Here is a 14,986-nt window from a genome sequence, read left to right as displayed (position 1 = left end):
TCATCTTTCTCTCATACTACCCGCTCTTCTCTTTTCATCCTTTTAGATCCTTTCTCTAGTGAAGGCCGAACCGGCTGTGGCTCCAGCGGCACTAGCTCTACACCTTTCATCCACACAGACATGCGTGTGTGCTTACACACGAATAACGACTCACACTGAGATAGACAGGCGCAGACAGGATGTTCCCGTCTCTTCCCACCGGCTCACTTGCTGGGCTGCGGATGTTTTTTCAGTCCCCCTCTGTGTGTCCCCTGCTTTCTTCTACCCTTTTTTGCATTCACTCAGCTGTTATTAATAAACTTCTCTTTTCTGTCTTTGCATGTCTGTTTGTTCTTTACCCTACCACAGTTGTGGCTTTCATTGCATTGTTGTGCTTGGATCCACTGATTCATTCAAAATGGGAAATGTCAGAAACAGTTTGTGGTGCCGTGCTACACGATTTAATGTGTTTGCATGTATGTTCTCCGCAGTGCTCTATGATTTTAATTAGTAAGAGATGCTGAGTCCTTTGTAGTGTTGTAAACACAATAGGGTAACACCTACAGTTTTTATGCTCATTTTCCGATTTATTAAGTCTACCTCAACCAGTCCTCAGAAATTTCGCTCCATTGATGAGAATCACCCGTTCCACCACATCCCAAAGGTGCTCTGATGGACTGATATCTGGTGACTGTGGAGGACATCTCTCCAGTGAACTCTGAGGGCGTGAGTGTTGTCCTCAGTGATAGGTGGCACCACTTGGACAAAACCTCCACATCAGCGCTGGTATGGGAGGAGAAGAAGTCAACACTAGAAGCAGAGGAGTCTCAGACGTTTTTTTTTATAAAGTTCTGGAAAGAACAGCGATTGGCTTATTATGATGTATTCCGTTTCAAGTCAGAACTTCCGAGTTTCCTGTTGGAATTTTTCAACTGGAATGTTCCCTCAAGTCAGACATCCAGCTAGAAAAGCCCCATCAACTCCTGCGTAACAGTCCAGGCTGGCGATAGTGGACATAAGCAGTAGTACAACAGCAAAAATTGTAACAATATACTGTATTGATACAGCAAATAACCACTGCAAATTTTTTTGTGTGATGATGCTTTATGAATACAGGAGTACCAACTTTTGATATTAAATAAATTCAAATACTCTGAAGACGGGGTCTCATCTCATTCGTCACCATTCTGAGATAACATTGGTCGATTGTTATCTCGAATCAGCTCAACTGAAAAACAAAAAAACAGCTATTGTGCTAGTTTGCTAGAGATTCATGAATGGGTCAAACTTGCTATCGATCAAAACAAGTCTGACTTTACTGGAATGTGCTCAGCGTGCTAGCTCTGACTTCCAAGGCAAATGAAATGCAGTATTGGTTAGGACTGACCTTATGTTTCTTACTAGAATTTTTTGCTGTACCATTTTAGCTCTTTTTCTTTTGTCAGTTTAACACCTAGCTTACAAGCTAAATGGGGGTGTCCAAATTCATAGGCTGCATCCTCCTGAGGCCGCATTTGTAGTCCGATTACGTCACAGCAACGTGATGAAGGCTGTCCAAATTTGTAGACTCCTCCAAATGCAGCCGACAAATGTGCTCCTTTTCCCCAGATTTGAAGGATGGGTCGGGTATATCCTTTGTGGCCCACCATATCCCAGAATTCATAGCATGGCCCAGCCATGTCCAGTTTCCAACAATGGCAGCAGCTACTTACGGGGAGATCATGGCTCAAGAGTTGGCAGTTCGTCTTGTAATCGGAAGGTTGCTGGTTTGAGTTCCGACAGTCTCGGTCGTTGTGTCCTTGGGCAAGACACTTCACCCGTTGCCTACTGGTGGTGGTCAGAGGGCCCGGTGACGCCAGTGTCCGGCAGCCTCGCCTCTGTCAGTGCGTCCCAGGGCAGCTGTGGCTGCAATGTAGCTTGCCATCACTAGTGTGTGAATGTCGGTGTGAATGGGTGAATGACTGAATTTAGTGTAAAGCGCTTTGGGGTCCATGGGGACTAAGTAAAGCGCTATACAAATACAGGCCATTTTTACCATTTACTTACTCTTTCCAGGTCGCAAAATAAACTTTTAACGTACTTTCAGGCGAGAATGTAGCTGTGTAAACTTCAAATATCTGCCCGGTTTATCAAGATATAACATATTTGCAAAAGCGCTCCAACATTGTCTGTTACCCACCAGCTCGATAGCTAGCCGGGACGAGAACAGCAAACTCCCGGCAAACCCCCCGTGGTCTTTTGCTACTCAAGTTAAACATCATATATAAGTCACTTAGATAACTTAAAAATGTTATTGTTTGGCTTTTTTCAGTGTGTTATTTGTTGAGTAAATCGGTTTGGGTGAGATTACAGCTGAATACACAGAAGTGTGAGATGATCGAGAATTTACGCCAGTGTCCTGTTATATTTTACATAGCAAGGAGCAGACGGCTGAGTTTATTAAACTCCACCAAGACAGCTGGTGAGACAAATCTGAAGGCTAGACTGTCCAATGTCACAGCTGCTCACTTCTGGCCTACCCGGCCTGTGGAGGACCCGGCCCATGTAGACCGCAAAGGCCGGGTCCTCAGGAGGATGCAGCCTATGAATTTGGACACCCCCATGTGCGCATTTGAGCAAAGCTAGCTGTTCCCCTGTTTTCAGTGTTTGAGTCATTCAAAGTTACCCATCTGGTGGCAGGAGCTTCAAGCATAAACTACAGACGTCTGAGTGGTGTCAGTCTAATTTAACTCTTTGACCTAATGTGGATTCTACCTCGAGTTTTTTTTTTTTACACTAGAAGCAGCCAAGCTAGCAGTGCTACCAGAAACTAGCCAACGAACACTCCAACTGCCTCAGATGATCATGAAGCCCATCGGTGCTGCCATTATCCTCACCATTCTTCGAACAAAGCTGGACTATAAAGTGACATCATATCTGCTGGTGCAAGTTGTTGCTGTGCACCTCTCGATTTAGATTTTTATGACCTCGCACGTTGCACCTTGAATGATAACAACAGAAGCACTGAGATTCAGCTATTTTGCAGAGGGAGACTTTCTGGGGAAAAGAATAAAAAAAATCTGCGATTTCTTTGTTTTTGGTTTTGCACTGATGTGCAAGATTTTGTCTCAGTGGCGCCACCTATGGTTCAGGAGAATACCGCAACAGGAACTCGAACCCTCTGCGCTAACATAAATGGTATGAAACTGTGCAAAGCAACGACTGGGGCTCTTGCAGTCTTGCAGGTGGCAGAAGGCATTTGAGCTTCTCGCAGTGTACAGTAAGAGAAATGGAGAGTGAGAGAATAGAAAAGGACAATGGGTTAAACCAGAGTTGGTAATAGCAGCCACATGTCGGCACACATGCAAATGTTTAACCACGCTCCCTCCCCTCTCTGTCACAATCTCAAACATTCCCACTGCTTCTCTTTGTTTTTGTGTCTCGTTGACAAAGCAGGTATGCTTTTGTCTACACCAGAATTCCAGCAGATAGTTTAAATTTCAGTTTCACATAAGCTTGTTTTCTAAACCTTGCCGTTCCCCTCACTCTCTGTTTTTTCTGTCCACATTTGCTTTATTTATCTTTACTACATCCTTTCTTTGCAGCCCCCAAGGCCTTTGTTCCTGTAACTGATCCTCATTTCTGTCTCCATATTGCTTCACGTGCAATCAGCATTTCCACTCTGGCGGGATAGAAATAACGGCGAGGCTTTGAAGAAGTGCAGAATAGTAGAGGGGAAGCGGGTGAAGGAGTTCGCTGAAGAAACAGGTGAAAGAGAGAGGACAGAGTGGAGGGGAAAAGATACGAGTGGAGGAATGAAGGAGAAACTCATGGAAAGTTGAAACAAGGTTGCCAGGACGTAGCCAGACTGCCAGATTAGAGCACAGCACACGTGTTGCTGTCTGGGATTTATGGATTGATGTAGCAGTTTTATCAAGAACCTGATGTGGAGATAGCTACAGCCTCAATGGTTTGCTTCCTTCACTGCACAAACTCTGACAGAGCCCTGTGGCGAGCATCCACGTTTGGCTTGGAGATCTTGAAGGTTCTCATAACCTGTGCTGAGACCGAGTCCAACCTGAATCACACACACACACACACACACACACACACACACACACACACACACACACTATGGCTGTAAAAAGTCAACCACTAACCTCTCGTGCCTCTTCAGCTGGATTCCAGACAGATTGTGTGCAGAGCCATCTAAACACTGCTGCTTTAAAGTGTCAGTCATTTAGCTGGTGTCAAATGTTGGGAAAGAATGCGTGCTTTCAATTTTAATGTGATCAGTCACGTCTTTTTCTGCCCTTTTCAATTTAATTTAAAAAAGAAAAAACTAATTTAAAGAGCAAAACAAACATCAGGGTGTTTGGTTTAATACTTTGACAATATTTCTAAAAAATAGGAATAGATTCAAGAAGGAACTGCAACAGCTTCTCTATCAAAAATCTTAATTCCTCATATCCACGTTGTTTTGTTTTTCTATTTTCTATTAAAAAATATAGTAGGCAGAGCTCTCAACAACTTCCTGGTTTTATCCTAAAAGCAATTAAATTGACCCAATACCATGGCTTTTGGAAACATTGGACTCTGAGTGAATCATTACCACAAAATGAACAGAACTCACACTATCACATCGCTTATAAGATGCTGTATACACTTTAGCGACATACATGATCAGTTGCTTGTTGTCTAATCATTGAATCACATGGCACCAACTCAATGCACATGTAGGCACGGTCAAGACGACATTGAAGCTCAAACTGAGCATCAGAATGAGGAAAGAAGCACGGTTGTTGATGCCCTGGGCTGGTCGGAGTATTTCGCAAACTGCTGATCTACTGGGATTTTCCCACACAGCAATCTATGGGGTTTACAGAGAATGATCTGAAAAACAGAAAACATCCAGTGCCTTACTGTTCTCTGGGTTTCAGGATGGTGGTGTAATGATCTTGACACACTTTGTGCCCCACTTAGTGCTAAATGTGCATCATTTAAACCACAGTGTGCCCATGTTTTGCTTCCAGCGGGGTAAACCGCCACAAAGTTCATGTAAATCATCTAAAGCAGGTTTCTTCTTCTGTACTCACATGGCCTCCACAGTCACCAGATCTGAGCAGAGCACTTTTGGGATGTGGCCGACAAATCTGCAGGAATTGTGTGATTGTGTATCATATCAATATGGTCCAAAATCTTGGAGGAATGTTTCCGCCCACGTTTCAATTCTGCGCCACGAAGAATTGACGCAGTTCTGAAGGCAAAATTGGTCCAACCTGATACTAGCAAGGCGTACACAATAAAGTATGTGTGTCAGTAAGTGTATACAGTGGGGCAAAAAAGTATTTAGTCAGCCACCGATTGTGCAAGTTCCCCCACCTAAAATGATGACAGAGGTCAGTAATTTGCACCAGAGGTACACTTCAACTGTGAGAGACAGAATGTGAAAAAAAAAATCCATGAATCCACATGGTAGGATTTGTAAAGAATTTATTCGTAAATCAGGGTGGAAAATAAGTATTTGGTCAATAACAAAAATACAACTCAATACTTTGTAACATAACCTTTGTTGGCAATAACAGAGGTCAAACGTTTACTATAGGTCTTTACCAGGTTTGCACACACAGTAGCTGGTATTTTGGCCCATTCCTCCATGCAGATCTTCTCGAGAGCAGTGATGTTTTGGGGCTGTCGCCGAGCAACACGGACTTTCAACTCCCGCCACAGATTTTCTATGGGGTTGAGGTCTGGAGACTGGCTAGGCCACTCCAGGACTTTCAAATGCTTCTTACGGAGCCACTCCTTTGTTGCCCGGGCGGTGTGTTTTGGATCATTGTCATGTTGGAAGACCCAGCCTCGTTTCATCTTCAAAGTTCTCACTGATGGAAGGAGGTTTTGGCTCAAAATCTCACGATACATGGCCCCATTCATTCTGTCCTTAACACGGATCAGTCGTCCTGTCCCCTTGGCAGAAAAACAGCCCCATAGCATGATGTTTCCACCCCCATGCTTCACAGTAGGTATGGTGTTCTTGGGATGCAACTCAGTATTCTTCTTCCTCCAAACACGACGAGTTGAGTTTATACCAAAAGTTCTACTTTGGTTTCATCTGACCACATGACATTCTCCCAATCCTCTGCTGTATCATCCATGTGCTCTCTGGCAAACTTCAGACGGGCCTGGACATGCACTGGCTTCAGCAGCGGAACACGTCTGGCACTGCGGGATTTGATTCCCTGCCGTTGTAGTGTGTTACTGATGGTGACCTTTGTTACTTTGGTCCCAGCTCTCTGCAGGTCATTCACCAGGTCCCCCCGTGTGGTTCTGGGATCTTTGCTCACCGTTCTCATGATCATTTTGACCCTACAGGATGAGATCTTGCATGGAGCCCCAGATCGAGGGAGATTATCAGTGGTCTTGTATGTCTTCCATTTTCTGATGATTGCTCCCACAGTTGATTTTTTCACACCAAGCTGCTTGCCTATTGTAGATTCACTCTTCCCAGTCTGGTGCAGGTCTACAATACTTTTCCTGGTGTCCTTCGAAAGCTCTTTGGTCTTGGCCATGGCGGAGTTTGGAGTCTGACTGTTTGAGGCTGTGGACAGGTGTCTTTTATACAGATGATGAGTTCAAACAGGTGCCATTCATACAGGTAACGAGTGGGGGACAGAAAAGCTTCTTACAGAAGACGTTACAGGTCTGTGAGAGCCAGAGATTTTCCTTGTTTGAGGTGACCAAATACTTATTTTCCACCCTAATTTACGTATAAATTCTTTACAAATCCTACCATGTGAATTCATGGATTTTTCTTTCACATTCTGTCTCTCACAGTTGAAGTGTACCTCTGGTGCAAATTACTGACCTCTGTCATCATCTTAGGTGGGGGAACTTGCACAATCGGTGGCTGACTAAATACTTTTTTGCCCCACTGTATGTCTGTGCTGTTTTTATTTCCATTTTCTCTCCTCAAGACACTTGACCTGAAATCATTTCACCTGCAGTGATTGCTGATACTTGCAGAATAACTGCTTTCAAAGTTAAAATCTACACTTTAATAGGGAAGAAACCAGAAGAGGAACTGGTCCTCTTTCGATTGGTCACTTTCATAGTATCCTAGCAACAATGTGGATGTTATTTTATACCGGATATGCATTTTGGAAAATTAAGTTCCCCAAATGTATTATTAACAGTTCGTGTTTCCTGTGTACCACTGGATGCACTCACACGTATTGCTGGGTAGCTTTGACACTGAAGAAACGATGGCTCAGTTCTTTGTTCACATATTAAAATATAACCTAATAATATAAAAGCTGGATCTGTGCTGCCTTTAATCAGCAGCCAAGCCTAATAATAATCTCCAGATTTAGTTTCACATTTAGTTTGTCTGGAGTTCAAACAGTAGATGCACATTTATCACCTAGAGAGCACATTTTTAAAACCAGGTGTAAATGGGCTCAGTGTTGTCTCAGGAAAAAAATACCAGTGCAGATGAAATGGGTGATTCATGCACCGCAAACCAGAAAATCATGCACTTCCAGAGTTTTACTCGTCTATTTTCCTCTTTTTCTTCACATGAACACTGCCTCATTGAGCAATATTTTATTCTATTTCTAGCTGTCTCTCATCTTTCTTCTTGAGCAATCTAACAGTTTCCTCTTCAGCTGCATGTTTGGTTTGGACTTTAAAGAAATAAACTAATGTTTGCTCAGTCTGCTGACCTCCTCACTTCACACATTCCTCACTTATCTTTCTGTGTGCGCTGCACACACATGCACAAACCTGTATAGCTCTAGTATTAGTCTCTGCTTTCCTACAAAGTTAAGAAATTTACCACGACCAGCTCGGACTTGCCAAAATTAAATAGCAAAGTTTTGCTTTGAAAATCAAACATGTTTGTATCCTCTTGACCTCCTGGCTGGTCCCCTCTGAAAGCATCCCGAGAATGGATTTATTTGCTTTCAATAGCAGGCTGCTGCGGCTCTTTTTGAACAAGGCAGATCAACTAGATTATATCCTGATTTTCAAACACAGTAGCAGAATAGAGCCAGCGGAGCAGACATGTGGATGTAAGAGAAAACATTTAACTGTCTTTTTTTTGGCCTTGAATACAACCTGGCAAAGCAGCCAGCCTTCATTTAACTAGGAAGCAAGCAATCAGTAAAAACAACGGCAGATTAAACAAGTAACTCAATATCAAAATGGGAGACGCAGTGAAAAGTAACCATAATGACTCTTTATTTCTATTTGACGTACAAAAGGCACATTGTGGATGGTTGATGTATCTTGGCGTAGTCTTTGGATCTGTTGGCTGACTGAGTAACCGCCGTTTGGCTGCGAGAGGGTGTTGGGGCGGTTGGCTATCAAAACCACCCAGCCTCCAGGCTGCTCCTGCAGACCTGTGGTGCTCAGCTGAATGATGAATCCAGTGTGAAGCCTGCATGTCTCACATTAGTGCCCACCACTAATGAAAACCAGGCATGATCCAGGCTGCATTCGCTGCCTGGATCTCTTCCCGTGTTTTAAATTGGGAATCCACATTTTGTTGTACTGTAATCAGGGAATCGTGATATTATGAGGGCTCCTACACCATAGAGGGAGGCTGGAGTTTGTTTATATAAATGGAACAAATACAGATGCTACTTTTAAACAAGCTTTCCAGAGGATTCTTTGACCTACTTTTATGTGAGTTTATTCATCGGTCCACCTTATACTAGAGATGGCACGATACCACTTTTTTATGTCCGATACCGATACCGATATCATAACTTTGGATATCTGCCGATACCGATATGAATCCGATATAGTGTTTTTTAATCAACAAAGCTGTTTTTTAAATATCTTGCTGCATTTTGTATAAGTTCATACTCAAGTTTAAAACAACAACTACACTAAAGCTATTCTGTTATACCTGTATGCAAAAAAAAATATTTCATAGTTCAGCAATACTGATCAATCTAATAAACTTAAACCTACACCATCCTCCCTATTCTGGTATTTTAAAGAGTGCTTAGCATAAATATTAAGCAACCTAACTAATAGGGTTCCAACTCCCAGCAACAACAAAAATAAATAAATAAAAAATAGGGAACCACCCCTCACGCTCCACCTCATGATGCTTAATCGACGTAATCAACCTTAATTTCATGCAGTGTGAAAAAAAAATGCACAGAAATCAATTATTTTTCAAGAAATATTAAATAGATTCAACATCTTTCTTCAACAAAATTGCAGACTGCACAGATGGTACCTTCCCAAAGGAAAAAGTACTATAGCTTACTAGGGTATATATATATATATTAGACTTAATAGTCACTATATACAGTAATGGACTTCTATTCATTTTGCATCAAATTAAAACTTTGGCTGTCAGATAATTATTTATTAAAAGCTCGACATTTTAAATGAGAATAAGAAAGAAAAGTATGTCTTTGTGCCCCCTTTTCCCTGTTCATGCCCTATCGGCCCCCCTGGCTAAACTTTGCTAGATCCGCCCCTGCACAGTTACCAGCGTCAGCTACGTAGAAAAAGATCCTCGAGTAGAAAGTAATATTAAATAAATTCTAACAACAGCTTATCGAGCTTAAACGTGCTGCTGTTGTTCAGCCGCTGGTTTCCTCTTTCTGGTGCAAAGTGGGCCAAAAGCAAACTAGAGACACGGACTCGCGACAGAAAAGCCGATCAGCTGATCGTTAAGCAGTTTCATGATTGAAGTAGCAGCAAGAAGAGGCAGTCGTTTGTTAAGCTTAACGCAGGAATGCTTTACAAACATTCAGAGATGGACTTACACACTTGCTTTACTTCTCTCGGGATAACTTTGTCGGAGATGAAATGCCGGGTTGCTAGCGAAGCTCCACATGCTATCCAGACCACCGACAGGTCCCGCATGCCACAGCCGCTCTATCACGTGATGCATACTGCTCCGACGTGCTAACGTTCTGAGGTGAGTTACGGCGTGTTGCAAGTTTTGTGAGGTGCTTTCGTGATATTTAATGGATCGGATTACATTTTTTATTTTTCTCCGATATCCGATCCAGTAATTTAGGTCAGTATCGGACCGATACCGATACGTAATATCGGATCGGTCCATCTCTACCTTATACTGGCAAAATATTCTAAACACTGTCGGTCCGGTTTGCAGCGTCATGTTGAATTCTGTCTTTAAAAAAATCTGAGATGCCTTTTCTGTGCTTTACTGTTTTAAACTTTTTACAAGATTAAAAGAATGGTACTATTGTACTCCTACATCTATGTGTACACATTTTTTAGACCACTAAAGCAAATAATACTTTAAATTTCACATTTTTGAATTCTGAGAATTCAGAAATGAATCAAGAATAATGTTCAACCACTGAAACTTAATTTTTCTGGTCAGGAATGTTTCATATGGCAGTGAATCAAAGTCACAAAATGAGTCTGAATGTTGAACAAGCATTTTCAGTACAGATCTAAGGCTACTATAAACACATCAACTACAACTCCCTGTTGTAATTACTACATTTCTGTTTATACATGAATTAAACAAAACAAAAGGGTCTCGTGGCATTGGCCTTTATAAAATCCACTAAATGTATATTTAAAAAGGAAAGAGGAGACTGGAGAAACACCCTTCAAGCATGTTACAATTGTTGAAGTTGCATACTTGGTCCACCAGAGGGCAATCTGCAACTTCCTTGCTGGCAACAGTGTTTGGATTGCCACAAAAAACCAGCTGATCTGAGTGGAGTTGGACAGACTCGAAAAAGTTAAATAACGGCACCTAAAATGTGTTTTGTGTTGAATATATATCCATATCTGACCTTTTTGATCACCAGATATCGGTATCAGTCGAAAACTCCTGTATCGTTTGGGCTCAATTAATGATACATTAATTTCATAATCGTGTCCCCCAAGCTTTTTGGTCCAGGTCCAGCTTTTCAGTTTTCCAGCTTTATGGTAATTGCCCTAAGCTTGGCCTGTCTATCCTCAACGCTTACACTGAAGAGTCCCATGCAGTCAAAAATGTAGCAGTGAACCAGCGCAGGTAGACTCGACTGGTCCAGACTAAACAAAATGGAAGCAGTTAAATTATATGATTAAATAAACCATGGCCCGGGCCTCTGCTTTGTGTCATTTTCTGTGTTTTTTGTCAGTCTGGCATGGATATCTGTTGGATGACGTTTTTGTTATCAGAATAGATGTGAGGATGGATATTTGGCTGGAATTTCTTTGGGAATAGTTTTATCAAGATCACTGTCTAGTTTGACATTCGAGTGTCGTGCATTGTGCCAGAAATGTTCACATTCAACACACATCACAATTCATAAATTCATAAATGTTGATATGATTGATACACTTTCCTCTCCTTTAGAATTTGCTTTTATTGTTGCTCACATGCTATCTGGAGCTATATTTTAAATATGCACTGCATGCAAGCCAGCCTCAGCGAACTCTTAAAGGGTTCAGAGTATTCCCCTGCCCCCGAATAAACAGGCAGGGGGGAAAACTCTTTGAGTGTTTGACTCATAGCAGGCATCTCCTCTGTGTATTTTTGTAAAGCCATAAAGAACAGCATGTAGAGAAGTGCACAAGTCAGCCATTATTTCTGGGCTGCTCTTGAACTGGCCACACTCCCCCCAAAAAACTCCAGCTTTGTTCGCTTCTTACGTCTCCCACCTTATCTCTCTCCATCTCCACAGTCTATCACTCACAGTGATAGACTTTCACAGTGATTAGTTTGACGACGACGACGAAGGCTCGTTTTGCTGTGATCATTCAGATCACATTCAGTTACAGAGTGACTCAGCAGTGACTTGCAGACGTTTACATGAGCTGAATGGGTGGATGCTCTTTTATAGATGCTGAAATATGATGTAATTATAACATGAAAAAAGATTATCCTATGCCCACTTATTTGTGGTGTTCCTCAAGGATCCAACCTTGTCCCACTGTTGCTTAGTTTACACCTTTTATGTTTAACTAAAGATTAAAGCACAGCGGTTCATTAGTAACCAATTTCATATGTAGATTTGTTAAGCATTGCATTGTAAATTAAAAAAAGAGTCTCACTGTAGATTTATGTATCTTGTTTGCTACAGGTGACCTATCTGGGCAAGGTGACAATCTCTGGGACGCAGTTCCTGTCTGGCTGCACAGAGTCGGCGGTGGTTGGTCTGGTGGAGCATCGCGCCCTGGCTCAGCAGCAGGGCACTTGTCCGGCTAGCGGCTCTCTGCTGGAGATCCGGCCCTTTCAGGTGCGTCTTCACCACATGGACGATCGCGGAGAGGCATCAGTAACCATGGACACCTACCAGGTGGCGCGCATCGCCTACTGCACAGCTGACCACAGCGTCAAACCCAACATATTTGCCTGGATCTACCGGGAGATCAACGACGACCTGTCCTTCCAGATGGACTGCCACGCTGTGGAGTGCGAGAGCAAGCTGGAGGCCAAGAAGCTGGCGCACTCGATGATGGAGGCTTTCCGCAAGACTTTCCACAGCATGCGTAGCGACGGCCGCATCCACAAGAGCGGGTCAACGGACGACTTTGCGGAGGACTCGTCCACCCCCGAAGACTCTACCCCAGACGATGGTTGAACTAAAACACAATACAATAAACACAAGATCCCCATCCTAACAAAGTGAGGGCTGACTGGAAGGATGGACAGATTACCTTCTCTCTCTCATTCTCCCTTGCTATTTTTCTGTTATCTATATGAAATAAAATGAACTGACCATATGAACCAATGCACCCAAGACAGTGAAGTAGCTTTTAACTATCGTAAAGGAAGTTACGAAACAATATTTACATAGAGGAATAGCAAAGTGCTGCCCCATTTTGAGTAAATACTCAGCAAACAGGCACCTTTCTAGTTGTTCTCAGTTGAATCTCTCAACGTTTCCATTTGCAACCCCTGTCAGCGCCTATCGTTCCTTAACCTTTAGATCAAGGAAACAAAGAAAACAAAGTTAAGTCCATGTTCTCCTAGCACCAGGTCAGAATAATCTACTGCCACTCTTGCCATGTAGGGACTCAGCAGAAAGATGTCTGGTCCCAACTCAGAGTTTATATGAGACTGTTGGAGCACATACATTCTTGAAATGTTTGATTATGTGGAACGTAATGCCTTCAGCCTTGGCAAAAGCAAACAAGAACGTGAAAGTAAAGCTAGGCCTTTACGCACTGCTCATATCTTTGCTATCGTACCTTAGTCCGAACCCTGAATATTATTCACAGAGCATAGCTGTTGATTCATTTAGACGATAGAGCTACTGCCTCTGTCTCTTAAAAAAGATTCAGAGTACGCGTACGGCACCTGGGAGAACATAGGTGCGAAATGTCTTTTAGAAGTTCTCACTGGAGTGAAAGCCCAGCCCCGTCCGAGACACCTTAACCACCCACATCCGACTTCTGTTTTAAGTATACCAAAATTCAGGCTCTCTTTTGCCTGTCACATTATGTGCCTCACTTTCCTCTCACATAAGTTTGGTCTCTTACCCAGGTCCCAGTGTGTATGCGTGGCCGCGTGTCTGCTCACAAGGTTTTATCCTACTCTTTGTCGGTGTAATTCCCAATTCTGTACTTTGTGTATATGGGGTGTACATGCGAGTGCTTGCAACTGTGTGTGTGTGCATGAAAAAGAAAAGGTAAGAGACGAGGAAGTACAATTCGTATTGTACGATTAGCTAGAAGTGAAGAGAGCATCTGCTTTTAAAATCAGGCGTCGTACTACGACCATTTGCCAAGTTTACTCAACTCCGTCTTGTACCAATCAAAAAGATAAGAGCGAGTGATTAAATGTGCCAGTCACACTGAGGTTGTAAGACCCCCTAAATCACAGCCATTCGAGATATAACGACTTACACCTCCTGGCCTCTGCTGAATGTATGAGTCCGACATACTGTGAGCACCTCACAGCATCTCCAGTCACGTCCAGTCTCCCGTAATCTCCTCGTGCTCTCAGACAGCTCTAAGGGGGGGTGCTGCTCTGGCCCCGCAGGCAGTCGGCCAGTGACCAGCTGTCTCTGTGTGCTCTGTGTCATCCCTCCGAGTGACTGAGGCACCGTTGTGGAGGAGGAAAAAAAACCCCGAACTCTTTCTTCTTTTCTAACTGAACTGTCCTGAACAGACTGGAAACCATCGGTTGGAAATGGTCTTCAGTCAGCGACTCCAGCAGAATATTCAAACTTGTGTAAAGCTATACAAATGTTACACACATGTTGTATTTGATTCTTGCCTGATAAGCTTATGTAAATACAAATGTATCACTTCCCAAATATTACAGTATAAATGTCGATAGCTATTTTAAGTAATAAAGAAAAAATGTTGAGAACCATCATACAATACAGAAACAGTATTATAAAGCTTACTGTGAATAATAAGTGGAGAGCCTGATAGTGGTGGCTGTGAGTATGTGTGTGTGTGCACGCGTGTGTGTGTGTGTGTGTGAGGAAGAGATTTTATGTGTTTGGGGGAGTGCTGAGTATGGACAAGGCCAGAGGACGAGAACAGGAGAGAGCGTTTCTAAAGCTGTAGATTATACTGTGCCATGTCTGTCTGGAAACTCAGACGCGCTTTAAATGTTTAAAAAAATGTTACCGTAAGTGTTTTCTATACAGTGTTTGCAAAAATCAAAAATAATTGCATATAAAGTATTTACCAAGACCGAGCGTACGACAGTGTGGTCTGTTCTCTCTCAGTTTTCACTTCTGTCTCGTGTGTTCCCCCCTTTCGCCCAGATCTCAGCTAAAAGACGTTTTTTTGTTCTCCAGACTCTGCTGTATTTTAACCTGATGGATTCCCCGCTGAGGCCGCATGTGGGAGGATAAATACAAGGCATGCTCAGTTTCAGAGCAAACAGAATGGGTAACCAGATGATGTTCTGACGAGGTGCCAGGACAGATGTACACCATAACCTCAAGTGTCTGCTTATCCTCCATATGTGCAATGTTTCCACGCTTGATTGGGTTTTTTCCTGAAACCTAAAATGTATAAAAATCTCTTTTGTGGTGCATAATGTGCTGAGCAATTCCAGCATCTCCCACAA

The 14,986-nt window shown here is 42.7% G+C and overlaps 1 protein-coding gene across 1 annotated transcript in view; it reads left to right on the top strand.

Annotated features, from left to right (window-relative positions):
- pid1 (phosphotyrosine interaction domain containing 1) overlaps positions 1 to 14,604 on the top strand; it is a 34,280-nt gene extending 19,676 nt beyond the window's left edge. The window contains exon 3 of the mRNA XM_080889432.1: positions 12,036 to 14,604. Coding sequence (XP_080745558.1) covers positions 12,036 to 12,536 — 501 coding nt within the window. The 3' untranslated portion in view covers positions 12,537 to 14,604. The remainder of the gene's footprint in view (positions 1 to 12,035) is intronic.
- The last annotated feature ends 382 nt before the right edge of the window (positions 14,605 to 14,986 follow it).

This window comes from Rhamphochromis sp. 'chilingali', assembly GCF_963969265.1.
Source record: "Rhamphochromis sp. 'chilingali' genome assembly, chromosome: 8".
NCBI lineage: Eukaryota > Metazoa > Chordata > Actinopteri > Cichliformes > Cichlidae > Rhamphochromis > Rhamphochromis sp. 'chilingali'.
Note: the sequence above shows the minus strand (reverse complement) of the source record. Positions and strands in the feature narration are given on the sequence as shown.